The sequence below is a fragment of the Mastigoproctus giganteus genome, chromosome 1, assembly GCF_048544385.1.
Source record: "Mastigoproctus giganteus isolate SK-2022 chromosome 1, ASM4854438v1, whole genome shotgun sequence".
Lineage (NCBI taxonomy): Eukaryota > Metazoa > Arthropoda > Arachnida > Uropygi > Thelyphonidae > Mastigoproctus > Mastigoproctus giganteus.
Genome location: NC_143575.1, coordinates 273,089,488 through 273,109,128, shown reverse-complemented (window position 1 = coordinate 273,109,128; position 19,641 = coordinate 273,089,488). Strand labels below are relative to the sequence as shown.

At 40.1% G+C, this 19,641-nt stretch overlaps 1 protein-coding gene across 1 annotated transcript in view; it reads left to right on the top strand.

Moving 5' to 3' along the window:
• The window catches only part of LOC150092000 (uncharacterized), a 155,904-nt gene that overhangs the window by 116,858 nt on the left and 19,405 nt on the right, over positions 1 to 19,641 (top strand). Inside the window, exon 2 of the mRNA XM_090370771.1 lies at positions 17,032 to 17,237. Within this exon, the coding sequence (XP_090226897.1) occupies positions 17,032 to 17,237 (206 nt within the window). The remainder of the gene's footprint in view (positions 1 to 17,031; positions 17,238 to 19,641) is intronic.

The window sequence follows — 19,641 nt, the reverse complement described above, 5'->3', positions numbered from 1 at the left end:
TACGAGTAAGTCCTTTTCTGTCAAGATGATTCTGCAGTCCTATGTAAGAACTTCATAATCTTCCCTGGCACAGAAAAACTGACAGGTCTGTAGCTACTCACTTCACCTTTTAAGTCACTTCTTAGGGACAATAAGATAACTTTATTAAATATTCACCTGAATTATCGAACTCCAAACATCTAAGGAAAGAATATGATTTACATTCTGAAGTAGAGTGAAGAAATTTCTAAAAATAATATTAAAAATAGAGAGAAAATTTAAATATTAAGCTCAAAATCTGACATCAGTTAACATATAATTATACAAATATATACAGCTGATTTTTTCTTTGGGTTCCTCCTTGAGTTACATTTCGTTTTAGCTGAGGGAGGCATAGGGGCTGTCAGGACCTAGGAGTCACTTTCAATTTCTGCCTTTTTTTCAATATTAAATTAAAGTGAGAAAAAAAGATTTTACTTTTCACAGCTGCTTGACACTTGAACTAAATGATACAGAATTTCTTGTTTCTTAAAGGTGAGAATATTGACAAGAAATTAAGTTCCACGTGATGCATCGTTATACTTCAGTTGAGAGTTTCTTTCTATTTTTATGTTAGTTTATATGGTCTATATCGTATTATGTCTGGATCATCGTGTGTGAGCTCAGGGACCAATTCGCATTTCATTAAAGCTGAGAAATCTAGAATAACTCACAAAGAAAACTCCAGTCCTCTCTCTCTGCATAAAAGAAGGTTTTAGGCGTATAAGCAACTAAGGCCATATTGGGCCGAAAAAACGCGTGTTCTTTGGTCCAGTTGGTACTTCCTGGACGAAAAACTAGAATTTCCGGGAGAAAAACTTAGTCACTTTGTGAAAAAAAAAACTATTCGCATCATTAATGGGATTAAAACTCAGGTCTTTTTAGAAGATGATTATAGCAACTGTGCTAGCAAGAGGGATTTCAGTTTAGCACAAATACAAAATATTGCCGTTCTTATTTTAATTCGCAATATGATATTTGAAGAGGTCCATTTGTTTTTAATGAAAACACAGAAGACTTTAGCAGCTGAAATAAGTCAATAACTAACTTGCAGGAAATGATTAGCAAAAATCAGTATGGAAATGAAGTTACGATGAATCCAAGTTTAAAAGCAACTGCTCTGGAGAGAGAGAATAGTTTGCAGTTAACAATGATGCCACTCACACCGCGGAAGTGTCCTCAATTGGATATCGAATGGAGGAGGTACGTAGGAATGAAGGTGAAGGTTAAATGCTCGTGAAGTCGCCGGTATTTTTATGGAAGGAAAATTTCGAAAAAGTGTAGTTTTTCTTTTGAACAAAAGAAACTTTGTATAGTTGTACAATCTCGCGTACTCTTCTACACTGATTTTTGAACATGAATATACTTCAAGATTAGAAAATTTCTGACGTTTAATGCAACAAATATTGTTGACAAATTTATTGCCTCGATTAACACAATTTGAAAGGCATTGATGAATTTAGGAAATTTAGAAATGTGTTCAAACTCACTCATGAAAAAAAAATTTAGAGAAGTATTGAACCTGGTAATAATCATTTTGAACGCACTGATTGTCCATATACCTAGCAGAATATCAGGCAATTCTAATCACACAGCCAATACTACAGGGGCAATATGGCCTTAGTTGCTGTTGCTCCTAAAACCTTACAACAACAATCTCAGATCACAACTTTGCAATGGTCTCTTCTCCAATGGAACCTTTCTCTCGTGGCCATTCTTAGACTGGTGTTATTTGGCATTACAAGAATACAAAATGGCCTGCTAGTTTTCTATTTTTTCTTTTCCATGGTTAGATTACTGTTTTAAATCTTCTGATGTCAACGTTTCTCAGATCGTGTCAGTGAAATTATTCTTGAATGGATGAAATTCTCTATTCCACACTCCACCCTAAAATCTCGTCCTTTATTTAAACCTTGGTTTTGCAATAAATGTGCTGAGGTAGTTCAAGATGTTACATATCACAATTGGTTTGCATCCAAATCTCTGGCTTAATTTTCTCCCTACATCAAAGCTCGAAACAATTGTAGAGCAGTTATTAATCAGTCCAAAGTAGATTCTGAACAGGCTAAGAGTAGAAAACTTGCTTCTTGTCCAAACGGTAGTTGAGCATTTGGGATTTCGCCAAAGCTATTGGCTGCAACTTTTGCCCGTTTCTACTCCACCTCTGTTAAACGTGATGGTTCAATTGCCACCTCAGCTAAAGATAAAGCAAAATTACTACCTACTGTCGCACTTTTTGCTAGCCCTAGTATATCCTCCCCCCCCCATCTAATTATCGTCCGATAGAACTTTCTTCTACTCTTTCTAAAGTAATAAAAAATATCCATTAACCGCCACCTACTAAACTATCTCTCAAAACTTTCCATCTGATCAATAATCGCCAAAATGAATTCCGTCAGAGTCGATTCAAAGGAAATAATAAGCCATACTGGATACTGGCTTATTACCTTTGGATAGAAGCCATACTGGCTTACCTTACCCATCTATGGACAAATTCAATGCATAAATTTGGTGAAACTCAAGCTATTGCTCTTGGCATTTCAGAGGGTTTTGATCCTGTTTGGAATAAAGGAGTTCTGAATAAGCTTCCAGCTTATGGATTGTCGACTGTTTTTTGTATTTGGGTATCCAGTTTTCTCTCTTTCTAACCGTTCACTACAGGTGATGGGGGATTGTTCTCTCCCACTAATGCTGGTGTTCCCCAAGGTTCAGTTCTTTTTCTCACTCTTTTCCTCTTGCGTATTAATGAACTTCTTCCATTGACTGTAAATTCTAGCCATAGTTTTTCTGAAGATAACACATTGAATTTCCCCTTACAGTCTAAGAAACCTTACCCTGTACAAATAGCTTCAACTTCTCGAATATCCGCCAACAATTACTTGAATGCTGATCTCCATTCTCCAGCAGGGCAAAGGTAATTTAATTAATTTCAGTCCTAAAACTCAGTCCTGTCTTATATCTCGCAAAATGGATTCTTCTGCTCCTATGCTTATCTTCGATGACACACAGATTTCTAGACAAGACCACATATCTCTATTAAGGCTTAACCTGACTTCTAATCTCTCTTGGCATAAGCACATTGCAAATGTTTCTTCCTCTGCATCCAAAAAAAAAAACGGTTTTTCTTTCGTTCTTGGTGTTACTTTTCTTCTAAACTGTATCTATCTATTCACTCTCTATAAATTTCCAAACCGACCTACCATGAAATATTGTTCTTTCATCTGGGGCGGTGGTCCACAACTTCTCTCAGGCTACTAAACTCCACTCAAAAGACGACAGTTGGCTAATTGATGACTAACCTATCTCAAAGTCTCTCCATTCTCTGTTTCATAAACGTCCTGTCTCTGCTACAGATGCTTCCATACCACAGTCCTTCTCAACTGGCTTCTATAATTCCCCCTCTCTGTTTCAAGCCAGTACAAACAAGTGCTGCAACCAGTCAACATCCATTTACTGTCCAACGTTGAACTCACACAACCAACTTTTCTTCTTCCTCATTTATCCCTTCAACATGTTTTCTGGAACAACCTCCCATTACATTCCTGAAAAGAGAGCGAGTGTATGAGTGTGTATACGTTCTCTTTTAGTATAGAATAGAATACATCTACGTAGTATCGAATGCTGAGGATACTACAACAGAATGGTAAGATCTTTTCAGGTGGATGCCATGTAGAATGAATGCCTGAAGTTAACTGACAAGGATAAGTTTGTGTGAATCTGCTTGGTAGAGTAGTGAATGGCTCTATATGATTTACCGGAAATATTTGACATGGCAAAGCTTGAAGTATGAGCTTCTCTAAGCGTTTAACATGATCGATATGGCAGAAATTGGTCGATAATCCTCAAGTTCCTTGGAGATCTAAGAGCGCGTATTGGAAACATATCGTTGTGCCCAAAAATAACCAGAAACAATTTTTAGGCGTATGTTAAGTTTATTATCCTCTTCGCGAATAGCATAGTGGTTATAATCACATCCTCTCACACCACAAGGAATTTTGTTAATAGATTTATTTTTTATTTTTATTTTCACAACATCAGACACACACACACAACATCACAACAGACTTCATCAAAAGAAACCTCTCTCATATCGGTGAAGGTTGCACTTTTCCTTTTGTAAGTCAATGGGGAGATATAGATAATTTGCATCCGGTCATACAAGTCAAAGTGATAAAGTAGCAGTTATGGGATGGAGTAAAGATATCACAGAGTTTCAAAAGGGCATGATTGTGAGAGCTCGTGCATCGGATGCTTTCATGTCGGAAAAGGCATGTTTTGTCGGCTGCTCACGGCCTACCGAGGTTCAGATGTACAAAGAATGGTGTCACCTCCACCGACGGAACTGTAAAGGATTATGCAAGATGGATGTTCGTGGTGAGTGAACGGTGCAGCGCGTTGTATGGCAGGTGATTCTGCGACAGTTGACCTGCAAGACAATAAGGGCAGTGCAAGAACAATATCTCAAATGACGATGCACCGCACACTGAGACGTATGGGGTTCCACAGCAAACGATCCAAGAGACAAGACACACTTTTTTCACCCCTGATCATCACTGACAGCGAATGCTGTGGTGTCAAGAACATGAGGTTGGACATTGGAGGACTGGAAATGAGTGTGCTGGTCGGATGAGTCCAAATACTTAGTGAAACACCGACAAATGCCTTAATGTGTGGCGCAAACAACACGAGTCCATGGGCCCATCGTGCACGACGCTTACTATTGAAGCTGGTGGTAGTCGTTGCTTAATATGATGCACGTTTTTCTGGCAAGGACTAGGACCCCCTGTTAAGTATGGACCAACGTTTCACTGGTGAGGTCTACGGGCCAGCTAAACTAACGTTTAGGTACTGCAGGACACAACACACACACACACACACACACACACACACACACACACACACACACACACACACACACACACACACACACACACACACACACACACACACACACACACACACCCTACCACCATGTTGCCTTTTTCCCGGACAGAACCGGGATCTTCTAAGGCGATAATGAGCTGTGTCATTGGACCGGCCCTGTGCACGAGTGGTTCCAGGAATACAGTGAAGGTATCACCCATCTTGACTGGCTTCCAAATTCCTGACTTCATTCCAGTTGAATACCGGGAACGGGAAGTGAGGCCTATGGACACGTGCTCAAGACTTGGAAGTCCTCTGCTCAATTTTCTTCAAGTATTGAATAATCACAACGTTGATTTTACAATTAAACCGTCTATGTATAAGAAACTGCTCTTTACTCTGTTTTGTAAATTTTGTATATATTTTAACTAGTGACTGTTTTGTATTGATTCTCTGTAATTCTCAGAGAATTCTCATCTGCATGCCCTGTGGGTGAGAAGGTGAGAAGTTTGCAAATAAATAATCAATTAATTAATTAAGATTTCTCACTCTTCTGACATTCACAAACTCCCGCTTTCACGAATTCTTTCATTCTAGAGGAGAAGGGATAACCAAAGTAAACCTTGGCATAAAAATTTCTTCCATCCATTACTCGCTTTCCTGTTACCGCGTTAATCCCTGAATTATCTTAAAAGCGCAAAAAAAATTTCCTCTTATAATACTCCTCTTTTTTCTATAACTAAATCCACTTTTCTGCTAAGTTTATTATATCACTGTGTTTACCCATACAAATATACACTGCCCTACCATTAATATCCGGACACCTGCCTTTAGACAAAAAAGAGCTTTTAGTGTGTCATTTAATATTTTGTGCTGAAGCCTTTTGCATTTATGATGGCCTTCGATCTTCGCAGCATACTCTCAACCAGCTTTTTAGAAATGTCAGGTGATATGTTCCTCCACTCTGCCTTTAACACAGCCACCAGTTTGGCATTGTTCTTTGGGCGATCTCGACGTGCACGTACCTGACGATCCAAAACATACCAAAGATGCTCGATAGGGTTCAAATCAGCACTCTGGGCTGGCCAATCCAACTTTTCCACACGCATGTCCTCAAACCACTTTGTTACGACCAGGGCAGTATGTCATGGCGCGTTGTCTTGCTGATACATGTATGGGCCTTCCCCGAAGTATTGCCATAATGTTGGAGGCATAATTGTCCAGGCTGTCCTCGTATTGCACAGCATTCATGGTTTTGTCGATAACGGCTAATGGGCTAGAGCCAAACCACGAAAGGAGCCCATACCATGACACTGCCTCCAACCAAACTTCATTGTTGAGAGGATACCATCAGGAAGGAACTGTTCCCCTGGCATTCGCCACACACACAGGAACGGCCATCAGACTGGTAGAGTGCGAACCTCGACTCGTCTGTCCACAGGACTGTTTTCCACTGCTCTACACTCCAGGATCCGCGCTCCTTACATCATGTTAATCGGCGTCTAGCATTTATTCAGGTGATCAATTCTGTTGAAGCAATACTGCATGCCCACTTTTCCAATTGTCTGTTCGAAGCCCAGTGTGCATATTTATAGCAGGTTCTGTGACGTGTTGCATGCATAGGACCTGTTTCCTCATCCATGGAGGGGTGTCCGGATATTAATGGTAGGGCAGTGTATTTCATTTTCACGCGGTTGTTCTTTGCGTTCTGTTGCTTAATGTTATTCTGTGTGTATTTCTTTTGTTTTCCTTTTATTATTATATCAATCCCTTTTCGAATTTTATCCAGTTTAACCGTAAATGTATTGCCTGTAGAAGTGTGCACTCACGCGTCGATTTTCATGTTGCACTGGATGAAAAACCCGTATTAGCTCACGGGGAAACCCTAGATCCTCCTCCTGAGACCGAATTCCTACAGCCTCTAATGAAGGAGATTTTAGAAATTTCTTCAGCGTCGATGGAAATCTAAGGAAAATCTAACGAGGGTGAGGAGTTTATAATCTACGAAGATAATTCCCCCAAAATTTTGATTGTTTTCCCATCTTCTTCTTTAATGCTGCCGAATGGCGTTTGCGACTTCGTTTTGATATTGTTCTCTGTCTAGCGCTGCGTGTAGAATTTGTGCTGTTGTCATGTGAAGCCAGGTGTTGATATTATCTAGCCATGCCATTTTCGGTCTGCCTGGTTTTCCCATCTAAGAAAGAACCTTTAATAACCCGAAAAAATAATAATCAGGTGGTAAGTTTGATATACTTTTAAGATACTACGTTGGAGGGGATGGATGAGGAAACATCTGCCATTTCAGAAATTATTTCAGGGTATCCAAACGTAGGGTATTTTTATGGAAGCAACCACATGCACTGAATAACTGCCTTTCAAACAGAAACATTTTCTATGTCTACTTCTGTTTCTTTAATCCAGATAACTAACCACCCCTCACACACACTGGTGGATTTTCTGCATTCTTCGGAGGTGTCATTATGCGGGTGTGATATTGAACATCGAGACTCCCAAGAAGAAAAGATATCACTGTGCAGGGATGCATCATTCCTGAACGGCGAAATTGGGTTTCGTCAATATGTGACTGGAGTATCTTTGTAGCGTCTGAATGAGGTAGTTACAGAAAATGAACTTTGATCTTAAACCTGTTCAAAATTCTATGGCGGTTGTTTGTAATCGAATTTTAGCTCTGACAAACTGCCAGTTGAAGTCGTTCTATTTGCTTCTAAGTCGGCTGGTCTCTAAAACTTTCACTAACCAAGAAAGTCACCAAGATCGCATGCTCGCCTTCGTTCCGGCGTAGGTGAAGTGTATATTACTTAATTTTGTTTTCACATAAGCGTTGTTGTCGTTATAGAGTTCTAGGAGCATCGGCGACTAAGGCCATATTGTCTGTAAATTGCGTGTGTCTGAAGTCGATTTTCTGTTTTGCTGGACAAAAAACCCGAGTTTCTGGGAGGAAAAACCACGCTACCCTCGCCTGAGACCAACTGAGCCACGTTGTGAAAAAGGCCCATAAAAATTCCTCCCATCATCGATAGGACTCGAACTCAAGTCTTTTCCACCCGGTATGGGGAGGATGACGATCCAAGTTACTGTGCTACCCACGAGGGCTTTCCCATATGCAGTGAGTGTGGTGCTGACAAGAAGAGGGAACTTATCCCCCTATGTTTCTTGTCCTAATGCATTTATATCTGCTTATTACAATGTAGCCATCAGGATTAGTCCTATTAAAACCACAATACGCTGTCCTATCAATTTATTAAAAAATATAGCTTTCTGTTGTCTGCACGCGACGTTATGGGTCAAGTGGTAAGACCTCTTAAAGTAGATGTGGCAGCATTTAGGTGACAGCCCTTAGGAGTCAAAACACCTCTTTAAAGTTTAGCAGAGAGAGAGAGAGAGAGAGAGAGAGAGAGAGAGAGAGAGAGAGAGAGAGAGAGAGAGAGAGAGAGAGAGAGACGGTCCATAAAACGAATACTGAGACTAGAGATTTAAGAAGACCCTGGTGCAGTGCATCCAGCTGGTTGAACATCAATAACTTCTATTCTTCTATTTGGACAATTGCGAAACCATTTCAGGAAACTGGAACTATCTGTTGGTGGAAGGCCTGAAACGTCAGAATAGGCAGTCTGGTCTTATTCTGGAGTGTTATATGGATTTTGTCAGAGAAGTACATGGTTTAGATATCTTTATTTTATTTTATATTAAATATGTATGAATATACAATATATGCGTATGCAATAAATGAAGGTTTGAGGCTACTGATTGCTGGATGACAGTGTTTATTTACAAAGAACCTCAGTTTGAAATATCTGTCTGCTGTGTAGATGGATATTTGCAGAGCAGCGCATACAAAACAAACATCACGCCCTTCCAAGAGAAATGTGTCCTCATTTTATCTGAAACTTTTTTAATGCGGTACAATTGAAGACAAAGGGATGGCCGATAGAGAGACATAAAAGACACAAGAAGGGCCATTACGGAAAACAAGATGCAAGGATGGAGAAAGCTAAAAACAAAGTAACTTGCGCACTAAATATTCTAGTACGATCTAAATGGGATAGGAGCAATTAAACGCTATTTAAGAAAACACAAGAAAAGCAAGAAATGATGGAAAAACTGTGTACGAGCAAAAATCGATGAAGGAAAGGCTAAAAAAGAAAAAAAAACTTTCTTCCATTAAACACTAAAAAGATCAAAAACTTTACCTGCTATTGTGACGCTTAATGTTTCGTTTCGGATCCCATCCCGGCGCGCGCGCACGAACGTGTAGTTTTGGTAATTTTTCTTTCTCGTTCCTCTCTTGTGCTCGCACGTTTGGAGCATTCAGGAGTGGAGTATAGTCTCGAGACCGTATCAATCATTCATCCCGGCTCCCCAGGTACCAAGGCCATCTGTCTGAGTGGAACGGGTCTAATGGCTTGATTAACTCCAGACAACTTATTCCCGTCTAACTAAGGAAAGCTACATTAAGGGCACTTCCATCCTCCGCCGCTGTCATGGACGTAGACCCATCTACTCAATTTGAAGCCACTCCCACTATGGAGAAAGAAAAAAAAAAAAAAATAAGATACAACCCACCCCGGGACGAGACGCTATGGCCATTAGCGCCAAACTCAGGGCTAAAGGCGGGTGGGGGGAAGACGCAAAGAAAAATGGCTTACAAGGGACTGATTCTTGGCGGAAACCAAGAAAGTAAGCACCATTTCAATGCCCCCAAGACCGACCGACGTACAGCAGTTGCAAAGGCAGGCTATCATCTGCTTGAGAGGCACTCATTACAATAATCGAATATTAGGCTGGGATCGGGATTCATTAAAGAACTAATCACTTTATCATACCATGCATGGTGTATGCACGTCAGTCAACGCTCTCATGTGGGGTCTCCGTGGTGTTTTTCATGCCAATGGGGGGATGGAGGATTTTCCTTTTCTTTAGCTGCTAGCAAAGTACTTGAGCTAAACAGGTCTTTATTTTCTACATATTCACAAATATACCAATATTGCATTTTTGGCTGTTTCATCTTTCTTACCTTTCCTGAACTATGATCTTTCCTATCTTCTCTCTGCAGTCTCTTTGCAAACACAGACACGCTCGAGCTGGACAAGAAATATGAAGAAATATGAATCCATAAATTAACTTACCGTTCTTTGCCACCGGCAGAGAATTACACCAGCATTCAAGTAAATCAACAAACACACTGGAATGTAAACAAAGTATAGAAATTGCTTGTCTCTTCTGCAAGAATTTATGTATTGAACCATCCCCTCCTATAAGCAGTACTTCTTCCTTCTAATCCCCTCTATCGGCAGTGAATAAAAGAAGTCCACTTCTTTTAGACACCTTTTAATGGTGTCAACTTGATGATTTGACCTTCCAATTACCTGTTCTTTTCGCTGCTGTGGTAGGCGCTCCAGTTACCAAGGAAACCGAAAGTAACACGGTTAGAAACAAGGCTCTTAGCTCGTCTTTTACACAATCGTCACCGTTTGTTCTTTAGGGGGAAGTATATAGCGAGGACTTTATCGTAAACATCTTCAATACACAAGTGAATCACAAAGATTGAAAAACAGTTCGCCTGTAAGCGGGTATTACAAAAGGAAGTCTTTTGCAAACAGTCCTTAGTGTAAAACAATGTTTTGTTCTTTAGTTTCAGCCAAAGAGTTCCAGGTTATCATTTTCAGTGACTTTTCAATAATAATGGAATTATCTTGGGAAAGAATCTAGTCAACAATATAAAACTACATCTTCTATCCTCTTTGAGTTTTTTCTTGCGTGACCTTCAGGTCATAAAGATGTATTTTATTGCTTAATCTAAAGATTCCCAATTCTTTAAAAATCAAAGACTGGTTTCAGCAACTGTTTTTGCATTTGTTAAAATGGGTATCGCACCAAAGAATTTCTACCATGAGAAAACTCCAAGTCCCTAACATATGAAAAATATATCCGCTTTTCGACAGACAGAAACAAAGTCCAGCGACCTCAAACGTCAAGACATCGACACCATTTTAAGTACGGAGCGTATGGAGTAACTTTTCTCACAATATAACTCAAGAAAACTTTTAGACTCAACACCTCTGGAGTACAAAGGTGTTGACAGAACTTTGCCACATGATGGGTGGCCGTGAAGTAGGATTTATGTAGCGTTTTTAGAGGAGGAAACAGAAGGATATTGGATGGCCTATCGACATGAAATTTGGTACAAAGCTCTTGAAGAATATTTTAACAAATCTTCAAATTTGAAAAACGATCGGAACTGTAGTTCCAAATTTATCTGTGTTTCTATGGAAGGGAAGGAAGGAATTTTCATTTATTAGGGTTGCCCGAAAATAAACTCGTCACCCATGTGTATTAAGTCCATAAATTGCATCTGTTCTCTGGACGGTTTGCCTGTTTTGCTGGAAGAAAAACCTGAATTTCCAGAGGGTTCGAATACCATCGATTGTTTGAATCCCATCATTGATGGGATTCAAACCGAAGCCTTTTTCACCCAGTGTGGAAGGACGGTGATTATAACCATTGTGTGCTACCGCGAGGACAATCTCGGAGGGAAGGGGGGGAGAAGAGTGCATAGTGTTAAGGACGTGTCACTTCCAGTGGTCTCCCATCTCTGCGCCGTATGTACACTATAGTGACAAACAGTATTACTATGAATGCCAGGAAAAGTGTTTTGTGCTGCTTAGGGGGAAGAAAGTGTATTTTGTGTCAAACGGCACCAGGGGTTTCCCCCATCTCCGCGTTACTTTCATTGTAGGTGTACCAGTTCGCTGTGAAGGCCAGAGATTTAAAAGTGTATGGATTTTGTAAGTGTAGTGTTATGTATCATTGTATTTCTGGCCATTTAGCCGCTGGACCCCTACTGAGGCCCAAGTTGCCCGCACTTAGCCCCGTGGGGCTTATGGGGAGGCTGTGGAATCGGAATTGGATATAAAGATTCTCAGGAACCAACAAAATATGAGCTGGAAATTCTGGAGCCCGCGGTAGGAGATGTTGTAGAATCGCAAAACTACTCTGAAAGATTAACGTCGATACGACTTTTCCTTCTCAAGTAATGCTCGATTATAGATCTCTTCAAGGGAAGAAACTGGGAGGCTCTCTAATCGGAATTGATCCTAAAACCTTCTCACGAACTAAAAGAACGTATCTTGAAAGTCTGGTGTCGATCGAACTTTTCTTTATCGAATAATGCCCAAATATCCAAAATAGGCATTTGTTTATGCACAAAAGCAAATCCAAATTTTATCTTTGTGCATAAAATTTCGATTTATGCACAAAGACGATTGGTATGGATCGACAAATCTTTCAAAACGACAAAAATATAAAATTTCACGAAAATCCGTTCCAATAAGAGTCGAGTTGTTACACGTGGACAGACAGACGGATAAAAGCGCATATCCCTTTACCCCTAAAAACGATAAACCAGTGACATAAGGAAAACAGATTAGCTTTTTAGAAGAGATTCAATAACAGCAAACTCAAACATCCACTTATATCGTTTTTGGAGTGTCAAAATGAGAAAAATCAAACCTTTCATTTCAGTACCACTTATTGTAGTCTGAACCAAACTGGTTGAATCCAGCAGAAAATATTTTCGGGCAATGACAGCAACAACGAAGAAATATTATCAACAATTTCATATGCATTCTAAAAGCACTTCTTAACTTATGCGCGTGTTCGCTTTCTCAATGCGCTAACAGCGCACTTTATTAGCATTTACGACTTGGCTGCTGGAAAAGGCAGAATGACGAAACATTGGCAAGATAGATGTCCACCACAACATCCAGCACCATCTGTGTACCGTCACCGTATTAATCATGACGTCGCTGCCGGTAATCTCGTTACCAGCCACGAAAGATGGGCTTCCTGGAATATACTTACAAAAATTGCGACTAAAAGCTGAATGCCGGTCCGCGAGCACGGTCGGGGCTGTTGTGTGTAAAATAAACTCCGGCTCGCTGACTCCAAATGGCTAAATGGAAAAATCAGATTTAGCTCACATTTTGTAAATTAATTCTACACGAAGAAGGTTCTGAAAAGTGGATAATATTAACGTTATTAGTGCCGTGTGGTCCCACCCCCTATAGCTTTAAAACAGATTCGGAGACTGGCCACTAGACAGGAGACTGGACCAAACCTAATTGTAACACTTTAGAAAGTTTCAGTCAGCTACAGAACACTTGCTGCCACTCTATTTTTGCCAGCTGACGATTCGAAGAAGTCAGTATTAGTTGTTTTTGGGGGAAAGAGCAACTTACTAAACTTTGTTGTTAAAAATTCCGAATCCAGAGATTTGAGGTAATCGAGAAGAGGATTAAGCAGGAAAAAGTTATCATCAGGGGTGTAAATCACATCCTCTTCAGAAAATGTTTCTGTAATTTTCGTGTAATTTTAAAGCACCGAACTTCTTGGACATAAGATGGAGTGTTCGATCACGTAGCTCAAATGCCACTTCATGCTCTGGTGTTCAGATAGATGGCTGCACGTTTTATTTATTTTTTTCTTGGAAAGTGAGATTTCTTATTCCTTCAAATACACTGCTCGACAAAATTAACAGAACACGTAGAAATCGTGCAGTTTGCGATTAAGAGGGACAAATTTTGGATTGGTGGTGTACCATAGAATAATTATTAAATGAGAAGGCAACTATAAGCGACATTTATAGGGGCCGTATAAGAATTACCAAAAAGGTCACATTACACAAGTCCATATAAGATGCCCAAAAAGGTCACATTACACAAGTCCATATAAGATGCCCAAAAATATGGTCACATGATATCACTACTGCGTATGATCCCCATCCAACGGCTAAACAGACCTGACAGCGGTGAATCATGTTCGATATAAGGTTGTGTATAACATTCTGTGGCAGCAAATCCCATATTCCATCAGCGCAGCCCTTAGCACGCCAAGTTACAGGAGTTGGCTGTCGGCGTGCAATACGACCCTCAAGGACGTTCCACACATGTTCGATCGGATTTAAGTCTGCTGACCGTGCTGGCCATGTCAGTCGTTTAATATCTTCAGTTTCAAGATATTCCTTCACCACTTCAGCTCTGTGTGCAGTGGCGTTTTCGTGGATGAAAAGAAAATCTGGGCCAACCGCACCTCTAAAAAATTATAACAGGATTCGAGGATCTGTTCTCAGTACCTCTGTGCTGTTACTGTACCTCTAACAGACGGCCTCCGTAGCCAAGTGATTAGGAGCGAGAGTGCAGTAGCACACGCCCTTTGAGTAGATTGGGTTCAAGCCCTTGATGCTAAATATGGTCCATCTGCAACCCGCACTGGATCAGCGTGGCAGATTACGGTCCATTTCCCTCAACATGAATTGTTAAGGAGGCTTCCATCTTGTAGTGGATTGATAATGGCTGCTACTTACCTTACCTTTTAACAAAAACATGAAGAGAGTTGCGGCCACTGATCATTATTTCGACCCACACGAGTACCCTGCCTCCACAGTGTCTTCGGCGACACTGTTCATAATAAAATATTCATGAAACACATTTTGTTTTCTTAATTTTGTCGAGCAGTGTAGATAAACCGACCACAGGACTGCTTATAATTTACAGATACAATATATCCACTCCTTAGCTCCTCTGGCGCTTATTCTAAAACAAAACCCAACCCAGATTACAACTACATCGTCTGTATGGCTGAAGCGTCTAAGAATAAGAACCCCGACATTCAAAGTGATTAATAATTAAAAAACACAGCACGCCATCCAAACTGATTACAAAAACGTTCATACTTCATCTTCCAACGAACAAAAATGACAGCAAAAGAAATTAACAAAAGAAAAAATGGTACAAAGAAATGGCAAAAATTAAACTACAGAAGAGATACAATGCCAAAAAGGTATGTAAAAATTCTTAAAAACTTCAGGACATTTAATGCTCAAAAATAAAACACAAATAACTGTTTTGTTATTTGTGTTTTATTTTTTTACTAATGCACGAAAAAGAAAACGGAATTCATCCTCAAAAAAAGAATCCATCCTCAGAAATATGGTCTGAGGATGGGTTCCGGCAAGGTTTCGGAAACGTTACCTTAATATATAGTGATTTCTTTAATAGCTGAATAAACTATCTTAATATTCAAGTGGTATTAACGAAATCAAGATTCCATGGAAACCACCACGTAACGTCCTTCTCCAACTACGAAAGGTACGCACAATCTTCTACTTGTCCAAATGCCTTGATTGCTTGATAAAACCATTGTCTGAAATTCTGTGCGTCTTACTTCCAACTCTTTAAACTTATACTGTTCTCTTTCAAATTTATCTTAATTAATGTATCTCACTTTTCTTTTAACTCTTCCATTGAAGGATCTTTGTAAATCTCCGTTCTCTGCTACATAAAATCCACCCACTCCTCAACAACTCCTTTAGTTTTACGTAATGAGATCAAACTAATATTTAACACCAACATGTCTCTAAGTTCCAACTAGATTTCTTGAGCTATTCTTAAAAGCCATGCCCAAGAGAGAATCAGAAACCACCACCGACTTGGTTTCAATATAGTACAAATCGCAATATTCTTTTCCACTCCTTTTTTCTTATTTGAGGATAGAATCCTCTGAAAGTTCCGCGATATTCCTCTTCTTCGTAAAGGATGTTACTCCAACGAAGACGATGCAATCGCCAACCTTTTCAGAAACTTGGCCAAAAAAGAAGGCACCAGAGAATACGATATGAAAAAGAGGAGTACAAGTGGTGAGAGAGTGGGCAGCCTTCTTTATACGCTAATGGACGACCCTCTAGATCTTAAGAAATTCGTAATGAATTCAATGTCCTTCCTAAAGCATCGAACAATGGTCTCTACTGACAACTGATAGGCTCCATCCACCAAAGACTACTATTTTCTGCTATGTATTTTGATCGGTAACCTTCTCCAACATCCCATCGCAACAGCGAAACACTGATTTACTCTCCAATGGCCTCTGTGCGAATTAACAGAGCTACAAAACTGTCACGTTATCATATAGCATCCGCCGCTTGTTAACCGGGATCTAATTCATCCAGTCCCCAGAGAGTGGCTTTCCGGCTGAACGTTTATCAAAGAGCGTGGCTGAGGCATTGTTCCTGTCCGCGTTCGACACATTAATTAATACGCGGTATAGAAAAAGGCGTAGCGAGGCTCCAGGGTTAATCTACAGATTTTTCTTCTTCATTTGTTTCAATGTATGGCCTCTCAAAGAAAATATGTGTCGATATTTCAGCTGCCGTCTGCAACGGCTTAGCATCCCAAAAAACACTACTCCCTCCTCAAAACACAACAAATATAAGTCATCAGCAAATGGCAACTCCTGATCCACTAAATAGACCAACGACCTCTGGTGCAGAAGAACAGAAAAAAAGATAAAATTTATATGGTTTCCACTTAAAACTTACTTGCAGCTTAAGTTGCAACACTTTGGTCTATAAAATAGCGCATGAAAACTGTCACGGACACTCTGATTCGAAATGATGCAGTGAAGAGTCCCTCGAGGCCATTTTTACAAAAGAATTATGGTTAAGTAGCAGTTGAAGCAAGTTACAGGTCCGTGTTTCTCTTTTACACATGCGCTGTTCTTTAAAAACTCTGCACGAGTCATCTACTCCCATCTCTCACCGGAAAAAGGATATTCTGCACATCCGGTAAACCCTTTGCACTACCAGCTGATACTCTAAGATAATATCGATTCCTCCCAGCTCTTTCCTCACCCCTCTGTGTAAAGGTTAGTGTTCAATATCTCAGAGAGGACTCTGACAGGAAGTCGTTCCTAATTTTAGAATAAGTATTTATGGTGGAGTTTCGGATTAGCGCGATCGAGGCAGTTTGAAAGCTTAGAAGAGGGACTGCAGGAGAGAAAGACGCTCAGACTGCATTACTTAAAGTTGTGCCCTCCAGGGGGAGTTTGCTCACTCTCATTTGCAAAGAATAAAAGTTTCGTGCCACGCTCAGATCTTCCTTAATTATGAGTCTGTGTATACACTTCCCAATAATTTTATTCGAACATCCTATACAATTATTTTCAATGGACTGTTTCACCCTAAACTACTCTGATAGGATTCTAAGCTCATCTCATTCTTTTACCTTCTTTTTCTTAAAGATTTTCGCAGTGGATTCCAGTGAATTTAAAACGATTTTTACTTTCATTCTCTCCTAGGTAACTTGGCGATCAAGTTCATCCAGTTAGGAATTCCAGGATCGATCATGCATGGAGACCCTCTTTGGCTGAAATGCGGCTATGATTTAGAAGGAGATGAGCTGTATTCTGTAAAATGGTACAAGAACAATGTCGAGTTCTATAGATTTTTACCGAGCGAAGAACCTCCAGCCTTCAGCTACAACTTGCTGGGAGTTTTCATTGAGGTATGCTAATCTCTTACTGGCGTAGTTAGTCAAGTGAATTGGTATTTAAATCGAAAAATATGTTTCTTACAGTGCCCTCTTGAGATAAAAATGAGAATTAATTCAACATTTAGAATATAATCAAATCCAATTGAAATAAACTGTAATTTGAAAAAAGAAAAATGAGGATATTTTTCCCATTTTCCTTAACCCACGAAATTTATATTATGGAGTTTTTATTAAAGCATTTCTAAATGTTTAAAATAACTGCCAATGTTTGAGTGGCGCAGTGGACAGCATCCTAGATTCCTCACTATGTTTGTAAAAGCTATGGTATTTTATTCCTACCATTAACGAAATTGAGCAGTTTTTCTTATTTACATTAGATGGAAAGAATATTCATGGGTCTTTTGCACATTATGGCTGAGTTATTCAGCCTTAGCTGGAGGATTTCGTGATTTTTCATCCCGTACAAAAGAAAATCAATCAAACGCGCGAAATTTGATATACTGACGCCTCAAAGTTAAATTCTAAACATGATCCATCATTGTATTGAGTTCTTGGTCCATCATTGTATCTTAGGAGTTGCCATCATGGTGAAACCTGGGTTTAACTCCCTGAGCATGGCAGAAATGAAACTTCAATAGGTTATCAAATTTTCCTTAAAGTATTTTTTGCTGAAAAGAATGGTAACTTCAGTCTCAGTAGTTTGATCAATCACCATTCGCAGAGTGGAAGTACAAAAAAGATGCACCATGATATAGAAATATCTTTATCAAGATTCTTTAGATTCTACTCATCACTGAAAAGCAAAACACTTCCAAGGAGAATCGATCTTCGTTTTCTTTTATTTATTCAGATACAACGTAGCTGAGTGGTCAAAGGCTAGAGTGCAGAAGCAAACGCGATTGAGGTACGGGTCGCGTGACTGCTAAATACGATTAAAATAAATTAACGGTTATAAATTAACTTCGAAATGATTAATTATAAACTCCTCAGAGAACTCACATTATGAAGAGAAGTTTTCTTTTTATCTGAGGATGAAGAATCATCTCATATATCTAAATCAAAACTGAATGGACGCTATGTAATCAAAAGTATTCGGACATATTCAGGTAATTGCAAAAAAACCGGCTTGCAATTCAAATTCTAATCTAATAAAAGTGAGGCCATCGTCTACTGTGTGGCAGCGTCAACCTCTTTACTGTATCTGTAAAGACCAAAGATTTAAGTGTATGGATATTGTTGGGTGTAGTGTCGTGTACTGTTGTTCATCTGGCCATTTAGCCTCTGGACCCCTGCTGAGGCCCAACGTTGCCCACACTAAGCCCCGTGGAGGCCAGGTACACCAATATTTTTAAATAAGTACTCTGGTAGGTCCTGCCATCTAATTTCCTGAGATTTCAGTGGCTAGGACCTAAAAAAAAATGGGGGCGCTAGAGGTTGGATCAGGCCAAAGGATTTTTAAGTTATACAGTGTGGAATTAAGAAATTTGGGTGTAGGGCTAGGATAATTTTGACATGGGATGAACGCTAGTTGGAAAGCTAGAGGGAGGGAGACTGAAGGCTTGGAGACAGAAGTATAGGATCGATAGAGTAGATGACCCCAAAATCAGTGAGGCGGGCCCTCACTGATTTTTGAGGGAAGGGAGCACGGGTTCAGGATCGCCACATGGCGTTGGCAGCAATGCTGTGTGAAGTCATATTTGGTAGAGTCAATCCAACATGGTCAAATTCGGGCAGTGTCAATCCTGGACAGAGAAGTCCCATCCAGGTAGTGGAGTAATTTTAGTGGTGAGTCACTTGGTGGGAGGCAAAGCCGGAGCGGCAGTCATGGTAAATGGAGGTGACGTTGAGGCTGCATTGTAAAGGCAATTATTGTGCAAATTGAAAGTCTTCACGGGGATTGCAGTACGCTGAAGCAAGTAGTGGTCTTGACGCATGACTGGTTAGACCGTATCTTTGTCTGGGTGAGTCTGATTCTGAGGTTGTGGCAGGGTTTTCCGGATCGTGGAGAAGCCCTGAGCAAAGTTAGGAAAGGCTGTATAGGTGTGGTGTTCTTCCAGAAGATAATGCTCCTGGTCTCTCTAGTTGAAATAGATTTGTGTGATGAGAGAAGATCTAAGGTCATCATATAGTAGGTAGTCATGCATCAAGTGGTCCCAGGTCTCCTGGGCGCCACAGGTGCAAAGGGAGCTGTTGGAGAGTCCAAGAAGGTTCAGTTTGCTGCGAAAGGCACCATGCCATGTTAGGAGGTTCGTGGTTAGCAGGCCTAGGGAGAACCAGGATGGTGATTTAGGATATACTTTGCATATGTCCGGTATAAATTTGCGGGCGATGACCCTTTTAGTGGATTCAGACCATCTAGCTTGCCAGGTGTGAATAGCTGTAAGTAGGTTAGGAGTCGGCTTTTTTCCACGGAATA